An 18,878-nucleotide genomic window follows, 5' to 3' on the forward strand; every position below is an offset into this window, starting at 1 on the left:
CCTCTAAAATAACCATTCTTAAGTTTTTGGGTCAGGTCTACCTTTGTATTCCTAAACTTTTTGGGGGGTCCTATAAGAACTTTTCTTTGTATGGATTTTATGATGCTAATATTCACCTTATTAGAAATTAAGAATGTGAAGGTTTTTTAACTAAGGATATACCAGCCTAAAGTAGCCTCCAGAAAACTCCACTGTACACACATGTGCAAGTAGAAAAAGCAAATTAGTATTATTATAGAGTAACTTTGACCTCATAGTCCTACTGAAAGAGTCTCAGGGGTCCCCAAAGTCCCCAGACCAAATTGGAATTTTGTATTTCCTCAACTCTAAGATATCATGGACTGAAAGACATAGCATTAGTCTGATAACTGTGGGTGGTGGTGATATGTGTTCCATTAAATATATGCATCAATTGTAAGACACATTATCATTTTATAAATGTTAATACATAGAAGTAGAAAATATAATTCTTAAAATTGAGGAACTATGGCAACTCCCACTAAGCTCAGTGAGTCTCTAGAAACCCAGATATAGTAGCTCGAACACATTGATGCAAAACAGTTTCTTAGAGGCTATTTTATTTACATTTTTTGTAGATTTTTTTTAGTTATATGTGACAGTAGAATATTTTGATATATTTATACAAGCATACAATTTATCTTATTCTAATTAGGATTCCAGTCTTGTGGATATACACGATGGAGAGAGGCTGTTTACATGTCATAATTTTTAAATGCTTACATGGACTGAAATTATTACAGTCAATGAAGCACCTGTGTTTTCATGCAACAAACATTTGCCAACTGTAATACTAGATACTGGAAACACAAAAATGAATGAGTCCTCATCCTTGTCTTGAAGGTGTCAGACCAGGTAAAAGACATAGGAAGGCAAAGCAGTATTTACAATATAATGAAGAAGTTCTGATTGAGTCAGTCATGGAGCTGGAAGAACAGCTTGAAGGGCCCATAAATGAACCCTGGGTAATAAAGAATGCTTGAGGTTAATCACTAAATTTAAGCAATTAGTCATCCTCTTAACAAAGGGCCGACCTTCAACATGAATAGAACTGGACATCATTATGTTAAGTGAAACAAGTCAGGCATAGAAAGACAAGTATCACATGATCTCACTCACATGTGGAATCTATAAAAGTTAACCTCATAGAAATTGGAAATAGAATGGTGGTTATCAGAGGCCAGGGGGATTAGGGGAGAGGAAGGGATAGGAAAGCTAATCAATGGGTACCAAGTTACAGTTACATAGGAGCAGTTACATAGGAATCCTGGTATGCTATATTGCACAGTAGTGTGAGTATTGATAATAAAGAAATGATAAATGTCTGAGGAGAAAAAATATTTAATTTTATTTAAACATTACACCATATATATATATATATATCTCAAAACTTTACATGGGCCCGGCATGGTGGCACACTCCTGTAATCCCAGATATTCAGGAGGCTGAGACAGGAGGATTACAAGTTCCAGACCAGCCAACACAACTTAGTGAGGCCCTAAGCAACTTAATGAGACCCTGCATCAAAACAGAAAATAAAATGGACTGGGGATGTGGTTAGGTGCCTCTGGGTTTGATCCTTGGTACAAAAACCAAACCTGTACATGGTACTTCGTTATTATGTACAATTTTTTCTATGTATCAATTAACAAAAGAAAAAATTTAAAGGAGTGTCCTAATGAACTTGGCTACATGTGTCAGTCACTTTTAGGTATTAATTTATTTCAGTTTAATTTAATTTAATTTTGCAAATGGGTGATTTATTCAGAAGTGTAAAACTAAAAATGTGTTAGACCAATTTGACTAAAATGGTATAGTCAGTAGGTCCAGTTAAGAACAAAGTCCAACCAAGCATTGTCTTCATTGTGATTAGATTCAACTGAGTATAACAGAAAGCCTCTAATAACACTGATGTAAGCAAGATAGGAGCCAGACTAGATCTATAGTTAAGAACTGAGATGGCAGCACCACAATATCATTTGGGACCCAGGCTCCTATATTTCTAACCTGCCATCCTAGCATATAACGTCCATGTTCTGGACCTGTACATGGTCCAAGATGTCTGCTAAATTTCTCACCAGTATTTCATATGGCAGAATGGAAGCAAGGGCAAAAAGAGGCTCCTTCCAGGGGTCGGCTTTCCTTAACCAGTTTTTTAAAAGCATTCGTTTGAAAGTATCGATGCTTCCATACTTCCTCTTGAATGGTGCTACCTGGAACTTTATCACACTACAGATAATTGCAAATAAGATTTCTAGACAGCAGTGTACCCAAATAAAAAATCAGGGGTCTACTATGGAGAAAAGAGTGAATTAATGATGGGGTAGGCCTAAAACTAGCAGTCTCTGCCATAGGAATCTTAGCAACCACAACTTAACATTTTGTTTTGACCCTGATACTTCCTGAGCTTCTTCAGATTTATAAAGAGAGAGAAAGTCCATCTAGAGAAAGTTTGGTTTTCTGCAATCAGAAAGCACAATGACACCTAAAAGAGTGATGGCCCTTACTGATATTGCTCATAACAAGTGGAAATTAGTAGAAGATAAAATACACCAGGACTACTTTGCAGTTTTTGTATTGTTGTAGAGGGTTTTTTTTTTTCTGCTTTGTTTCCTCTACTTCCAAAATGCTTTAGGGACACTGAGGTAGATGCAATTTAATGTAATCCTGTCTAGTAAAATAATTCTAAAGTTCAATCCTATTGTAAATTTTGATTACATTGATACTAACTATTCATTTGCAATGCATAATGCAATTTAAGTGTCAGTTATTTTCATTGGACAGCCATGGAGACAGACTATGCAGATGCATTTGACCAAAGGTCAAGAGGTTCTTCAAACTCTCCAGCCATTATGCAGAGGTATACAAGAGCGTGGATCTGAGATAATGGGAAATAATTTACCTGTTGACAAGGCCATATAATCTTGGTGTATTTCATCTAATAATTTCTACTTTTTAAAGCAAGATCAATAGGGGCTCTCACTCTCAAAGGTGTCATTGTGCTTTCCAAGTACAAAAAAACCAAACTTTCTCCAGACTTTTTACCCCTTTTTTATAAATTTAAAGATGCTCTGGCAGTATCAGTGTCAAGAAATGAGAAGGCCATTTGAAAACTGACAAAAAAGTGATGCTAACAATGTGGAGTTGTCAGCTTTTAGAAGCATGGGGAAATCTAATGTAGAGCTGGCAGAACACCTGGCAGAGAGCATTCAGTCCCTTCACTGTATCTTCCCCAGGGCTGGCATACTACAGAAGAGATAATCATATACTTCCCGGAAACTCCTACTGAAGAGGCCTCAGAGATCAAACTCAAGCAGAGTCACTTTTAAAATGAGCTACAAGGCTCCAAATATAGAGTACAAGAGGGAGATTAGACGTGTCATATTTGGGGTGGGGACACAAGACCTTTGGGGAAACAACTGGTTTCTTCAGCATAGTCGAATTTTGGGGAAAAGAATTATAAGCACTTGGTGTAAATTGTAAGATATTAATAGTTGTGCTTTGTTTTGGAGGCTCTTCATGAAAATTAATTTCTTAAAATGAGTGTAATGGAACAGCAGAATCTATTGTTCTATGCCACTGACAACCCCTTGGACATACTGGAAAATAAGGGAAAAGAAGTTAGCAAAAGACTGTAAACTTCATGAGGGGAGTAATTCATTCTGTCTTTATTAGAGCTGATTTTTTTTAGTGCCTAGTATCGTGTATAACATGGGATAAATAAACTATTGATAGAATAAAGGAAATTAAAATAGTATGGACTGTGCTTAGAATTGTACCAAGAGTACTGTTACAAATAATAGTTGGAATCCAAGTAATAAGCTAAAATATTAGCCATGAAATTGAAATTGGCTGACAAATGTGAGATAACATATCCCAATATAAGCTAAATATTTCTTGGAGGATATATAGATTAGAAAGATCCCCCAGGAATAGAATAAATGAGCCAGGAGGAAATGCCTATTGATGTATAATCAGGGGAAATCTTAAAAGAGCATGACTGTAGAATTAAACCTAAGAGTTTATAAGATAGCCAAGGAAGAAACATTGTGATAGTCAGAAAGTGACCAGAGGAATTACAGACATGTTACAATAAATAACCTTGATGAACCTCTTTCTATGTTTCAGGCACTATGCTTGGTGGTTTGTGTAAATTTTTTTCATCAAATTCTTATAATATTTTTGAGAATTTTAGTCAATTTCTACATGAGGAAACAAATTCAGGTATGCTCATTTATTTGCTCCAAGGTCACAGAAATAGCAAATAACATAGTCAAATTTTTTGACCCTGGAAGTCTTAACTCCAGAGCCTGGGTTCCTTACCACTTCATTCTACTACATCTGAGACTTTTTTCTAGAGAGAGAATAACATAGCTTTTATCAGATTCTCAAACATCTCTGTAAATCAAAAAAGTATGCAAGGCAATATTTTAGACTCCAAGTACCAAGAAGGCAGAGACTATGTCTACCTGGATCCCCACTTAATATGACACATGGTTGGATGGAAGGATATATTAATGGATGGTAGTACTAATGAATGGCTGGCCTCCAAATTCATTTTCTCATATCTAGTCTGGTTTTCTTCCAGCCTGTCCTCCAGACTACAGCCTAAGGAATCTTTCAAAAATACTAAACTGACCATGTCAGCTCTCTATTTTAAAGATCTTCACTAATGCCTCAACACCTACAGTCTAAGTCTGAAGGTCTTAGCATACACAGCCCACCATGACTTAGTCCAGTGATTCTCAACAATGGATGGTTTTGCCCCTCAGGGGACATTCTCCAATGCATGGAGACATTTTGGGTCATCATGATTGGAGATAAACTGTTACTGGCCTAAAGAATAAGGACCAGAGCTGAGGCTGTAGCTCAGTGGCAGACTGCTTGCTTAGCATGTGTGAGGCTCTGGATTCAATCCTTAGCGCCACATAAAAACAAATAAATAAATATAATACATTTTAAAACCCTCATATTATAAAAAGAACAAAGACCAGCAATGCTGCTAAACATCCTATAATGCACAGTACTAACCACACCCAAAATTAGAGACTCAGTAGAGAAACATGGACATAGTCCCTAGCAAACATTTAGAACTTTGTCTACAACTCATCGCTACCTACCTCATTTTATGCTTCCATGCTTCTGTTTATTCCTATTCCTCTGCTGAGATCACTCTTCCCACCTTGCTTTAGACATCTTTCTTTCATCGTTCATGTTGTTTACATTTCTCTCTTAGGTATCTCACTCAAATTTCCTCCTCTGTGTTCCCATGCCCCTCCACCAGGGCATCTATCATGACACTTAACCACACTATATTAAATGATCTATTTCTGTATCTGCCTTCTAGCACTTAACTGTGAACTAATGAAGGGCAGAAACCCATTTTGTTCACCTTTATAACTGTGCCTGGCACGTAGTAGGCACCCACAAGGCATTGAACTAAAAGATAACAGATCACAAACAGAAAGACAAGTCACTCAACTCCTAACAAGTTTTTGACGTTCTCAGTCAGAGAGCAACCTTTAAATTGATTAAACATTGGTAAAGGGGAGGTCAGACTTGGTGAGAAGAGAGTAAAGAATGTGACCATTCTTCTGAATGAGGAAATCTGATGACATAGGGGCTAAGAACACATCTAAAAACTGGGATAGCAATAATTTTTTCAAGTGAATTTTTTTCTCAAGTATATAAAATAATAATCCATATAAAGTGCCTGACACCGAGGAAGTACTCAATAAATAGTAGTTAGTTTTATTAATAGGCTGTATTCGTGGTTCTGTAATTTTATAGGTGCTATAAATTAGGACCAGTTAAAAGAAAGGAGCAGCACACCTATTCGTGTTTAAAAAGTAGGTCAATTTAAAGAAAATTATTAAGTCAATTATAGTGCACTTGACATAGGAGTAAGGCAAAATTCATAAAAGTGCTATGTGGACAAACAAAGTCCAAGAAATAGTTGAAAGGGAACTACATTGAATGGTAACTGGTTTAGGTTTCTTCTAGCTCTAAAGGTCTGTAATTATGAAACTGTTATATTAATGCCACTTATCATCCCTTACTATGTGCCAGACACCACGTCGAGCACCCTACATCACTGTATTATTTAATCCACACAAATAGATAATACTACTTCTACACTATAGAAATGCCATACACAATCATTAGCCTTTTTTCCTTGTCATAGATAAGGAAACAAGACATGCAAAGAGGATAATCTAATTTTCCTAGGGTTGTATACTAGTGGAAGGAGTAAACCCAAAGTCAAACTGTTCAAGAAAGCCCAAGTACACAAATGATAGTTTGTGTCTATGGAGTGGGGTTAGGTTTATAATTGAGGGATTTTCTAACCTAGTCTAGTCAAGAGCCCATTTTTAAATTTTACACCTGGATTTTTCCCATAGTGTTCTGCTACTATAAACTTCTACTTAGGTCAAAATTAGCTCGATCCTTAAACCAACCAGGGAACTGGTTGACCCAAGAGTCAGCTCCCTTCAAGGCAAGTTTTCAATTAGCAGCAGAAGACATAGTGCTGTAAAGGGTTGACATCAAGACCAAAAGCTCCTTCCTGCTTGGGGTTATTTTCCAGGGAAGATTGTTGGGAGATGGGCACATTCCACCAGCTGGCGGCTGTGCCAGTGACCTTTAATTCAAGTTTAGCTTAAATACATTTTGACATTTCAAACAAATTAATGTATTTTTACAAGGTGGGGCAAGCACCACAAATTAGGCCAAATGGCTTGCCTGTAGGCCAGGTCACTAGGCAGAGTTTATAGAGCTTCACTGCTGCTTTTCAATCTCTTTCTGCTCCCCACCACAAAAGGAATCTTTTCTGTCACCCTTCCCCTGAGAAACTACTTGGACAAATGCCAGCAGTTCTCAGGAGTTAACCTTAGCCTGATCTTAGTAGCATATAATTCTAGGCTCTCTCTGCAACTAATAGATGTTAATTCTGAGTGCCAGAATCAGCTCAAAGACTCCATCCCATATGTTAGGTTGTATGTTATAGAAATACCTTGATAGTAAATACTTTGCTTCTATTGTGCGGGTATAAGGCAGCAGTTCCTTGAAAAATTACCTGGAAATGGAAGTATTTAACGTGAGAAGGTTCTAAAAGGAACTGACAACTTAAAACAGGTGAAAAGGCCCATCTTCTGAAAAGGCAGCCCCTCGACTACTAAGTAGCTGCACATCTTTCATCTGAGCAGATTTCATAGACAAGCTGCGCAGCCAAATCAGATGGGAATTAAAGGGATTCTGTGTAGTTGGTATAGAAAGTGTCTCAGAAGCACAAAGGCCACTTTAGTCATAGGAAACTGCCAGAGGGTGGCTTATTTGATGGAGAAGAAAACAAACAGACACAATAGCTGCTGTATTTTGAGGCAATATTAAATCTAATAAACATGACACCAATAGTATTGGCCTAAATCAGGTTGACTGAGTTGGAGAATTTAACAGCTTAGTTTCCAACTACCAGCCTTTATCTCAGAAGCAGTCTTGATAACTGAGAACAGAGTCCAAAATGTGCTCCTTCTCTTGCTCCTGCCAGGTGTGTGCCATCCCCAGTCTCTGCCCTGGCCTTGGCTCCCAGAGTGGGGATAATTAGAATGTCATTTCTGCCAGGTTTGTTTTTTCTGGGTCACTGACTTCAGACTCCATCAAGAGAGGAGTGTTGTATGAAATAAATTTATTTCCTCTTCCTCAGCCAGCCCTGGCTTATTTCCTGGGGGACCATGCTCCATAGGACCAGTGCACACAGACAGTTTCTGTACAAGCATGATAGTGTATATAGAGGTCCAAGGCAGGGGCACATGGCGGAGGAAGAGTCAGCACCTTCAGCAGCGGCAGGCACTTGCTGGCTCTCTCCGTGGCAGGGCACTGACATGCAAAGGCCTCAGACAGACGTGCTGAGGAACACATCATCACAAACTGCTCTGGGAGCTGTTAAGGCTGGTGTTTAATGTTTATCCAATGGCCTCAGTCTGAAAGGCACTGTAGAACATGCATAACACAAGCTGAGCTTTATACCCCATTAGCACTCAAATTCCTAACTGCCCAGAGGCATATGGTACTGACCAGAGAAGGCCAGCCTGTGTGGATGTGGAGGTGGAGGGCATGCAGAGATGTAGGGACAGAATGAACTTTGCTAGTTATCTGGGAAACACCCAGAGGCAGGGACAAAGAGCCCCAGGTGGTGCAATAGGGAAAGTCAAAGTCAACCTTTGTCCTCTTGACACCGTTACCAGTTGCCCTCCATTTTGAGACACAAGCAGAGGAAAGACCTTATCTCACTATACCTGGCCTTCCTTACTAAGTACATATCATACCTCTTCCAGCTGGGGAAGCAGTGGGCCTCAGAATGCAATAACAGCCCATATCTTGTCTTGAGACTTTTAGCTTCTATGAGAATAGCAAAGCCTTTCTGGGGTTTTTCACTCAAAGCAAAAATAAAGTAGCTACATTACTGCTACTATTTTGGCCACAAATGTATTATTTTTTCTGCCTTTGTCTAGCCTAAAAGGAGAGAAAGAGAAACTAGAGTGGTGAGGTGGAGAGGGGCAGGAAACACAGTTCTCTGAGAAGTGCCCAGGGATAAATATTCACTTTCAAGATGTCAGGGCAGGCATTGCACCAACTCCTATGTCCAGGCAGGAATTCACATGTAGACCAGTACCTAGCACAGCACTTAGTACACCACACACACACACACACACACACACACACACAGTCCTTTTGCTTCTATATGTTTAACGTGGCTCAAATCCATCTTTTTTCCATGCCCTCCATTATCATTCTAGTTCAGGCACCATAATCCCTTACCTGGGCCACTGCAGGAGCCTCCAAACTTGCCTCCACCTCCCTTAGGATCTCAACAGCAGCTAAAACCCAAATATGATCCATCTAAAAGCCAAATATGACCATGTCACACCCCTACTTAAAGCCCTTTAGTACCTTTCCCCAGTCATCAGAATTAAATTGGACATGTCCTTCCCTCTGTTTCCTAGTATATTAGTTTGCTTGGGCTACCATAACAAATGTCGCAGACTGGGTAACTTAAACAATAGAGACTTGTTTTCTCACATTTCCAGAGGCTAGAAATTCAAGATCAAGGTGTTGACATGTTTGATTTCTCCTGAGGACTCTCTCTTTGGCATGCAGATGGCCAGCTTTGTGCTATGTCCCTCTGTGTGTGTACATCCCTGGCATCTATTCCTCTTATTATAGAGAAACCTGTCCTTTGGATTAAGGCCCCACCCTTGTGACCTCAATTAATCTTAATTTACTCTTTAAAGGCCCTGTCTCTAAATATAGTCACATTAGGATTTAGGACTTCGATAAATGAATTTGGGGAGGATAAAATTTAGTTCATACCACCTGGCTACTGTCTACCTTCTGGTTGGCATCGCTCAATATTTTCATACATTAGTGTTTCTGAATTATTTGTAGTAACCTAAATAGGCCATTCTGTCTCTAATGTGTGGGCCTTCACCCTTGCTGTTCCCTCTGCACCCATTGACTTCAGCTCTGCTCTCTCCTCAACTTCCAACCCACTCCTTTCCTACTGGTCATCTCAGTCCCTACTTAGCTATCACGTTCTCTAGTAATATCCTGCCTCCTGACTCCCAGTTCAGGTGAAGTGCTCTCATACCCTCTCTGCTGCCTCCTTCTCATAACATGGAGAGTAATTGCTAATGGTTCCTCCAAGGGCTGTACCAGACCAAAAGTCATTTGAGGGTCGAGGCTGTGTGATAGTCACTTTTCAATCCTCAAAGTCTAGCATAAGGCTTAGCCCAGAGAATATGCTCAGCAAACATCCAATGAAAAAAACAACCTGTTTCTTTGCTGAAGAAGGTGGCACATGGAGTCACATCACAGGCCAAGCTATGTGAGTGGTGTGGTACAATCTAGGATTCCAAATCAATAGCTGATGTACTATACCTGAGTAATCCACAAGATGGATATTACATCTATGCTAATGACTGCTAAGTGAAATCAGTTTTTCCTTCACTCTGATGTCCAAAAGACTATGACTGTTTTCAGTGCATCTACCACACAATGAGAAAGATTTGTGTTTATAGCAATCCAGAAGCCCTAGGGAGTGGTCCTCAGAATCACCTAGAAGGCTTATTAAAACATAGGTGACGGGGTCCCCACTCCCAGGGGTTTTGATTCAATAGGACTATTGTAGAGCCTGAGAATTTGCATTTCTAACAAGTTCCCAGGTGATGCCATTGCTACTGGTCCAGAGACTACACCCTGACAACCACTACTTAGAGGACCTTCTGGAATTGGGGGGAAAAAAACCTTTTTATTATGGTGGCAATAGTATAAATCATAAATATGTTTACCAGAACATGTGACTAACCATGCACCAACATTTGTTGAAATTTTTAAGAGGTGGGGAGAAACAATAAGCCAATGTTTCTTTCAAGGTAAAACTGCCTAATGGTGTGTGTTCTATTCTTTTTGCAGGTGCGATTAGAGTGGCCAACAGACCTTGCAGTCAATCCCATGGACAATTCATTGTATGTCTTGGATAACAACATTGTGCTGCAAATTTCTGAGAACAGGCGTGTGCGGATCATTGCAGGGCGCCCCATTCACTGCCAGGTGCCAGGCATCGATCATTTCTTGGTCAGCAAGGTAGCAATTCACTCTACTCTGGAGTCAGCTAGGGCCATCAGCGTCTCCCACAGCGGGCTGCTCTTCATAGCTGAAACAGACGAGAGGAAAGTAAACCGAATTCAGCAAGTGACCACCAATGGGGAGATCTCCATCATCGCTGGTGCCCCCACTGACTGTGACTGCAAAATTGATCCTAACTGTGACTGTTTTTCAGGTATGACCCTTGTAGCAATTCACCAGCTCCCCCTCTCTGTTTTCAAAAGAAAAACATGCATCAGAAAAGTCAAAAGGGTTCCTTGTAAACATTGGTGTGGGCTAGCAAAGAAACGAATGAGTTCAGTCAGATCACCTAGCTCTTCTGACACTTGAATCACTGAATGACCCTAGGAAAGCCATGAAACCTCTTCATGACTCATTTGCCTTATTTCTCAAATTGAGATAAGTACTTGTCTCAGTTTTATTACCTTGTTATTCTGAAGATAAACTAGTTAAAGGAAAAATTTTAGACTCTTCAAAAGTTAAGGTCATTATGCCAATGTAAGAGTATGACATTATTTGTAATTTAGAGAAAGGAAAAATAGGTAAAAACCACATTTACTGATTTAGCTAAGGAAATAATAATTCCCCTAGGTGACTGGTTTCCAGATTAAAAACATGGTGCTATTTGAGATTCAGAGGGTCTAAGAACAGAATGCCCTGGGGATAGAATGACAAAATTAAACCCCAAAATGGAGGGTTCTAAGGACAGCACTCTGCTACCTACCTTGTTTTTTAAAAACCTAAAATTATCTCCATAACCTATAGGGCCCTTTAGTTTAATTGAAATGGGGGAAAAGAGTCTTTTCCCCAAAGCATGCAGTGGATATTCCAGATAGCAAACAGACCTCTAAATGTCAACACATACATTATATAGAAACCCCTCCTTGCTACATGCAGCCCTATTAAACTACTCATCCAAGCCCAAATGTTTCTCTTATCTTTTGCCTTTCCTTAGGCCACAGCAAGCAGGAGCCAGCAATTTGGTCAAAAGGACTTCTGATCAATATTTCCAATGACTTCCTGGACAATAAGTTTTATAGATATTTTGCTAATTTGTATCTTTCATTCAAGGCAAATCTAATGTTTAGGCTAGTTATCAAATTTGATGTACTAAATCATTGTTACACTTATAGACTTAGTGTACTCTAACAGTACAAAAATGGGAATTAACAGAAGAAAGGGCCTCTAGGCATGGTAGGACTGGAAAATTATGAAACAGATCCTACAAGCATTGACGGGCATAGTTCTCATGGATTTCTAGCCAAATTTTGTGTAGCTATCATTATTTGCTTTTCTTGTGTCTTACAATACAATAGATTCTGAACAGCAGGATTGAGGATTTCACAAAATTGGTGTAACTGAGATAATTACATCTTACTGTTCATCTTTAGTGGTACTGACTCAAGAATTACAATTTTTTGAATAATGGGTTTCAAAATCATCAAGGGGACCATGCAGAGAATGTTGGTTCACTGATTATTCCTTTTAAAATGATTCTTGATGTGCAGTCCTTTCTGTCTATGGTGTGTTCATATAAATGCTTGTGATACCAATTACTAAAATCCAGATCTTACTCCCATAGGTGATGGGGGCTATGCCAAAGATGCAAAGATGAAAGCACCTTCCTCCTTAGCAGTGTCACCTGATGGTACCCTCTATGTGGCAGACCTCGGAAACGTTCGAATTCGTACCATCAGCAGGAACCAAGCCCATCTGAATGACATGAACCTTTATGAGATTGCCTCACCTGCTGATCAGGAACTCTATCAGTTCACTGTCAATGGAACCCACCTGCACACCCTGAACTTGATAACAAGGGACTATGTGTACAACTTCACCTACAATGCTGAAGGTGATTTGGGTGCCATTACCAGCAGCAATGGCAACTCAGTGCACATACGCCGTGATGCAGGGGGGATGCCCCTTTGGCTTGTGGTGCCTGGTGGGCAGGTGTACTGGCTGACCATAAGCAGCAATGGAGTCCTAAAAAGAGTGTCAGCCCAAGGCTATAATCTGGCCTTGATGACCTATCCTGGGAACACGGGACTTCTAGCTACCAAAAGTAATGAAAATGGATGGACAACTGTTTATGAGTAAGTTTCTAGATTCTCAACATAGTCTTTGTTAGATTTTTATTTGCAATTGCATGACAGTAGAAAATGACTTAGTAATTGCTGGGTGTTGTATGCTCTTTTCTCCTTACAATCACAATAAAAAGTAAATGGTCAAGGAGAAAATTTTACCCAACTCCTAGGGTTTGGACCCATTTTCCCATAGCAGATTGTAGAGCATAATAATAAAAGCATAGATTGAATGAAGGAGGAATCAAGTGTAGCACTGCAGGAGTCAGGAGTGAGGTAGAAGTCCATGTACTCAAACAATTCCCAGCATACCTGGGAAGACAAGGTAAAATTGCATTTAAATAACAAAGTGAGAGGATAGTACTAAAGCAGTAAAGAAGCAGTGTGATTTAACAAGTATTTATTGATTCCTGTGGAGTTTAATGAGTGAATACATGAATGTTTGCCCAGCCCTGCCCAGCCCAACTCAGTGTAAGTTGCTGTGGGAGGTAAGAGAGAAGTTAGAATATAAGAAGTGAACCCTGAAAAGCAAGTGTAACATGTGGATCAAATGCTGAATAGCGGCTACATTCCATTGACTGCTTCTGTGAAATGTGGAGCCAAATGCTCCTGTATGGGCTTGGGCTTCCTCAGTGTCCCTTCACAAGTCAAAGAATTCAGCATATATTGGCAGTTGCAGACCAGATCTGTGACAACTTTGTTTAACTTGCAACAAACACAAAATGTGTTTGACAGCAAGCTACTAGGAGGTGTCAAGGCACGGAAATAGAGACCATTGTCCTTGCCTCTTAAAGCATGGACAACCTTGTATGCACACCAATGCAGTTAGCAAGCTAGTCTGCCAGCACTCAGAAAGCATTTTCCCACAAATGGAATTGCTGAATTTGGGGCCAATATACTGAGGGAGGGCGATCTGTGGAATCTGAACCCAGAGCCTGGAATGGCATTAAAGTTGAAGACTGTGAGAAGTAGAGATATTAAGTATGAAGGTTTCCAAGTTTGACCACTCTTTATGAGGATGTAGAGAATATGGCCAGTCCCACAAAAGCCTCCTGAGGAAAGGGAGAAAACACTTGGCCTTCAAGTTTTGGATCATGTCCCAAAGAAGTGCCATTTATACAAAAGAGTTGGACAGCTATTCTAGTTTCACTTAGAAAAATGTATTCACTTGTTCCTGTTGCAAGTCTTCCTTATTTTTTGAAAAATTCTCTTACATCTTAATGAGAGTAATAAAAGCTACTGTTCACTAAGGATTTGCTAAGTGTTAGGTGCTGGACTAGGTGATTAATGTACATTGCTTTAATTGACTCCTTTTATAGCAACATGGGATCAATGCCCCTAGTATGTCCATTTTCTGGATGAGTATTTCACACCAAAGCCCACAATTCAAACCCTAAAAGTCTGTCTCAAAAACCCACATTTCAAAATATATTACCTTTAGGAAAATTTGTTTCTAATGAGAAATTTTAATGTCCTTTTTAAAACTCATACCAGGTCACATTGTGGCTGACCTTAGGCAAACAACTATTTTGAAAGCTACTGGTTGAACTCAGTCCCCTAATAAGAAAGGGCCAAAGTATTGACTCATTTTCAAAATAACCAGTTCAACCATTTATTTATTCAACAAATATTTCCTGAGCATCTACTCTCTGCTACACAATTTTCTAGGGGCTGGGGATATAGCCATGAACAGAAAAGATAAACGTGGAGCTTACATTTTATTGGAGGGAAACCAGTAAGATATGTAGAACTTCAGGTGGTGATAAGTTATATGAAGAATACAGTAGGATAAGGGAGATGAAATGTGTGAGAGAAAAGGGTGAGCAGGACAGCTCACAAAGAAGGTGACATTGGAGCAAAGACCTGTAGAAGGTAAAAGAGTAAGCCATGTGAATATCTGGCAGGAAGGGGGTATTAAAGGAAGAGCAAACAGCAAGTGCAAAGGCCCTGCAATGGGAATAAGCCTAACATGTTCAAGAAATAGATAGTCATGTATGTATGGAGCTGAATGTGTACAAGTAGTGGGAGAAAGAGGTGGGGAGGGAGAAAGGAGGCAAGGGGGAGTGTTATATATAATTATAAGGCACAAATCACAACATTAGACAAATAAACAAAAGAGTAATGGGGAGATGAAATCCATTAAGTGGCCAGAGCAACTTCTTTTTTTTTTTTTTTTTCTTGATAGAGGAATTTGAACCTAGGGTGCTTTACCACTGACTCACATCCCCAGCCCTTTTTGTTTGTTTGTTTGTTTTTCTTTTGAGGCATAGTCTCTCTAAGTTATTTAGGGCCTTGCTGAATTGCTGAGTCTGGCCTCAAACTTGTGATCCTCCTGCCTAAGCCTCCCAAGTTGCTGGGATTTCAGGCATGTGCCACCATGACTGGATAGAGCTCCTTCATGTAGGGCATTGTGGGTCACTATAAAGACTTTGCTTTTTATCCTAAGAGTTGAGTTTTGAGTAAAGGCTTGATGTGTCTGACTTACATTTTCCAAGTCATTCTGAATTGAAAACAGTATAGGAAACAGGAAAAACTAAGAGGTTTGGGGGGTATTATTGCAATAAACTGAGCAAAAGATGATGACCTGAACCACATTATGGACAATAAGAAGTATTAAAATTCAGAATACATTTCAACAATAGCACTATCAGGAGTTACTGATAGATTAGATATGTTATTTGTGAGAAAGAGAAGTCAAAGACAATAGCAAAGTTTTGGGCCTAAGCAAGTAGATATTGGGGTTTCAATTTCCCAGAAAAGATGACTATGCAAGGAGGTGGAAGATCAAGAATTAAACCTGGGATATGAGCAATTTAGTTAGACATCTAAGTGTAAATATCAAGTAGGCTAGTGAATAGATGAGTCTGGAAATGAGTAGAGAAAGATGACATTTGGCATCCATTAGTGTTTAGATTATATTTAGATTGATATGGGATGAGATCACCATGAAAGTGAGTGTAGACAAGGAATAAAAGAGATCTGCAAGCTTATTCTGGAGCACTTCAAAGCTTAAAGTGGGATGTATGAAGAGGAAGCAGCAAAAGAGTGAAAAGGAAAGGCCAGCAAAGTAGGAAGACAATTGGCAATTATGTTTCAGCACATAAATTTATATAAAATATTCAGAAAAGTCAAATCTCTAAAGACAAAAAATAGACCAGTCATTGTCAAGAGCTGGGGAGAAAGGAGAATGGGGGTGACTGTTAATGAGTACAGGGTTTGTTTGCGGGATGGAAATCTACTGTGTTTACTAAAGGTAGCCAAACCAGTAATCCATTATTGATTATCTGCAGCTATTGAAAGGAGAGATGACACAGATGACCCTGAACAGTGGATAATCCGAATGAGATTTGGAAATGCATCTTGAGCAGTGGTAGTGTGTTGACTTTTGTTGTGTAGTGTGATGTTGTTTAAACAGTTCATTCCCATAATCCCATTTAACTTGGACCAGGATCAAAATTGCACATCCAAAGTATCAGTACTCTGTGCCTCACTGCCCATAAGCATTCTGAGTATCAGGGGAAAGCTGACCATAGGAGAAACTGCTAACAAGAAGATGATTATCAAGACAAGAATACTTGGCAGGCATTCCCACTGAGGGATTAGTGAGTTTCTCAATAATGACCCTGCCACAGTTAGAATCCAAAGGATAAGTCCCATGACTCACACAACAGGCAAACCTTCTTCCGTCCAAGACTGTAAGAGCAGCCGTGATGCTTTTGCTTGTGACCGTGGCAAAGGTGTGTGCTCTACTAAATGGAAAAGACCCCAGACTAAAGTCAGAGCATCAGTTGTGTCACTACTGCAAGTCCAGGCTGAGTTGACAGTTCCTCAGCCCCCTTTCCCTTTATGGCAAGCCTCTCCAACTTTAAGGACATTCTTCATTTACAGAATCTCTTGATGGGTCTGGGGATATGGCTCAATGGTAGTGTGCTTGCCCAACATGTCCAAGGCCCTGGGTTCCATCCCCAGCACCACAATAAGCAAGTAAATTAAAATAATCTTTTATCCTTGATATTCTGCATTCCCTCTGTTGTTGGACTTTGTTAGTGTATCTCCTCCTTACACACACACACACACACACACACACACACACACAAACAAGCTACCCCCTGACAAGTTAGAAAAGCCTTCTAGGCTATTTTATAAAAGCTTGATTTTATCAAGTATGGCTAATAAAGAATTTCCCCTTCTCCCCATAAGATTAGAAAGGAGGGAGGGGACCAGGTAAATAAGCCACATCTCTGTAGGATATTTGCCTGGGGATAAGATGTGATTCCCATGCAGAAATGCGTATGTAATGATCAGTCAGTCCAAATACATGAAATGTTTTCAATGCCTTCTAGAATCCCAGAGTAGAAAGGGAACTAAGGAACCATAGGGTCTAGCCCCCTGCTTCTAGGTACGTAAATTATTTTATTTAAACAAGAATAGAGAATCATTGAGTGTTCCTTCAGATCTCAAGAGACAGGACTCAATACCTTTGCTCAGACACTATTCTCTTTGTGCTTTATGCCCTTGATAAGGATCAAGAATGAGGCAAAAAAAATGTCATGGGTAATGTTAGGGAGAACTGAAATAACAAGAGCAAACAGAAGTAACAAGGGGCTACTGGCAGAAAAAGCTTTCAGAAGCTGCTAAGAAAGCTTCACTGCACAGGACATCTAAGTAAGCTAAGTGTAGCTCCCAAACCCTCTATAGATGGTTCTGTCTGTTCTATAACCACTTTGGCTCTCATATTCACCCCATCCTTTCCATTTCCACTGACAGCATCATATTTACACTCACTCAGCAAGGGTAGGCAGTGAGAATTCACTCTTTGCCAGACACTGAAAATACAAAGATTAATGAGACACTGGTACCCTTGCTTGGAAAATGTGAGAGTTGACAGACTAGTGCAGAAGACAAGTCCCAGTGATAGGCACTCACAGTACATTTGATACAGGCAAGAGTTCACCATCTTATCTTAACACCAACTGAGGCTGTAGCCTCCTAACAGTTCTCCCTGCCCCATGTCACCCCTTCCACAAGTCTTTATGACCAAAGCACTGCTTGGATCTTCCTAGCCTCCCCCTGAAGAGCTTTCTATGACTTTCCATTGTCTACTAACTACATGCTTACCTCCAAAGTCAGTATGCAGGTTCCCCTGTGCTGTGGTGTCAGCATGCCTCTCCAGACTCACCTCTCATCACCCTCCAGGAGGAACCTGTACTCCACCCACCTGTCTGCTTTCTATGATCTTGCCTCTGTTTTCCATGCCTTCCTTCATTCTTCCATCTCTACCTACCTTTCAGGATTCAAACCCTACCTTCTCCCACTCTTCTTCCTCCTCTTCTGCTCACCCATTTGGAAATGACCTCTGCCTCTTCTGAGCTTCTCCAGTTCTTTCTTTACATAAGTACTTGGAAATATTCTGTCATTAGAGTTTGTGTGTTTATCTTACCTGCCCTACTAGACTCTGAACTTCATATAATAGTATATCCCCAATACCTAGCATGAGACTCTCATATTTACTGAAGGAAGGACAAATGAAGATAAAATGACATAATAGGCCTTGCATGTTCTAAGCAAGCACACAGCCACTGACCTAAACTCCTAGCCCTGGAAGTGAATCATAAGAAATTTCATATGAAATTCTTGGTGAGGAAAGGGAATCTGGTATTTCATAAAAAATTGTTTTAGGTTGGTCAGTTTTCTGACATGAAAGTGTAAACAGGATCTGACACCTTTATATTTCCTTTAAAAATAAGTAATGAATTTTCCTTTTATAATCTGCAATATTTTCTTAAAAGCAAAGGTGGTGGAGCATCTAGTTTCTACTCTGGAGTTTAGCTGTGGCTTAAATAGTCCTCAAGGGAAAGAGCAGGCTATCGTTTCTGAGAAAATATGAGACCAAATATACTTTAATAATATATAAATATAATTTTCCCAACTAAACTACATGCTCCTCAAGGACAAGAAGGAATTCTCAATTTCCTTTAGAAATGTTTTCTTTATTCCATCGGGACACAGACACATGCACACGAACACCTAAGATTTGCATGCCTGGCTAGGCGAATGCTGCACCCTGCCAGGTAGAAGGAGGGGGTTGCTCCCGTGTTGTGGCCTGAGGGGATCCGT

General features: G+C 39.8%; 1 protein-coding gene across 7 annotated transcripts in view; it reads left to right on the top strand.

Annotated features, from left to right (window-relative positions):
* TENM1 (teneurin transmembrane protein 1) overlaps window positions 1-18,878 on the top strand; it is a 753,664-nt gene that overhangs the window by 703,464 nt on the left and 31,322 nt on the right. For all 7 annotated transcript variants that reach the window (XM_079123321.1, XM_079123316.1, XM_079123318.1 and 4 more), the window contains 2 exons: window positions 10,489-10,855; window positions 12,263-12,773. In XM_079123321.1, the coding sequence (XP_078979447.1) occupies window positions 10,489-10,855; window positions 12,263-12,773 (878 nt within the window). The remainder of the gene's footprint in view (window positions 1-10,488; window positions 10,856-12,262; window positions 12,774-18,878) is intronic.

This window comes from Sciurus vulgaris, assembly GCF_902686455.1.
Source record: "Sciurus vulgaris genome assembly, chromosome: X".
Classification (NCBI taxonomy): Eukaryota; Metazoa; Chordata; class Mammalia; order Rodentia; family Sciuridae; genus Sciurus; species Sciurus vulgaris.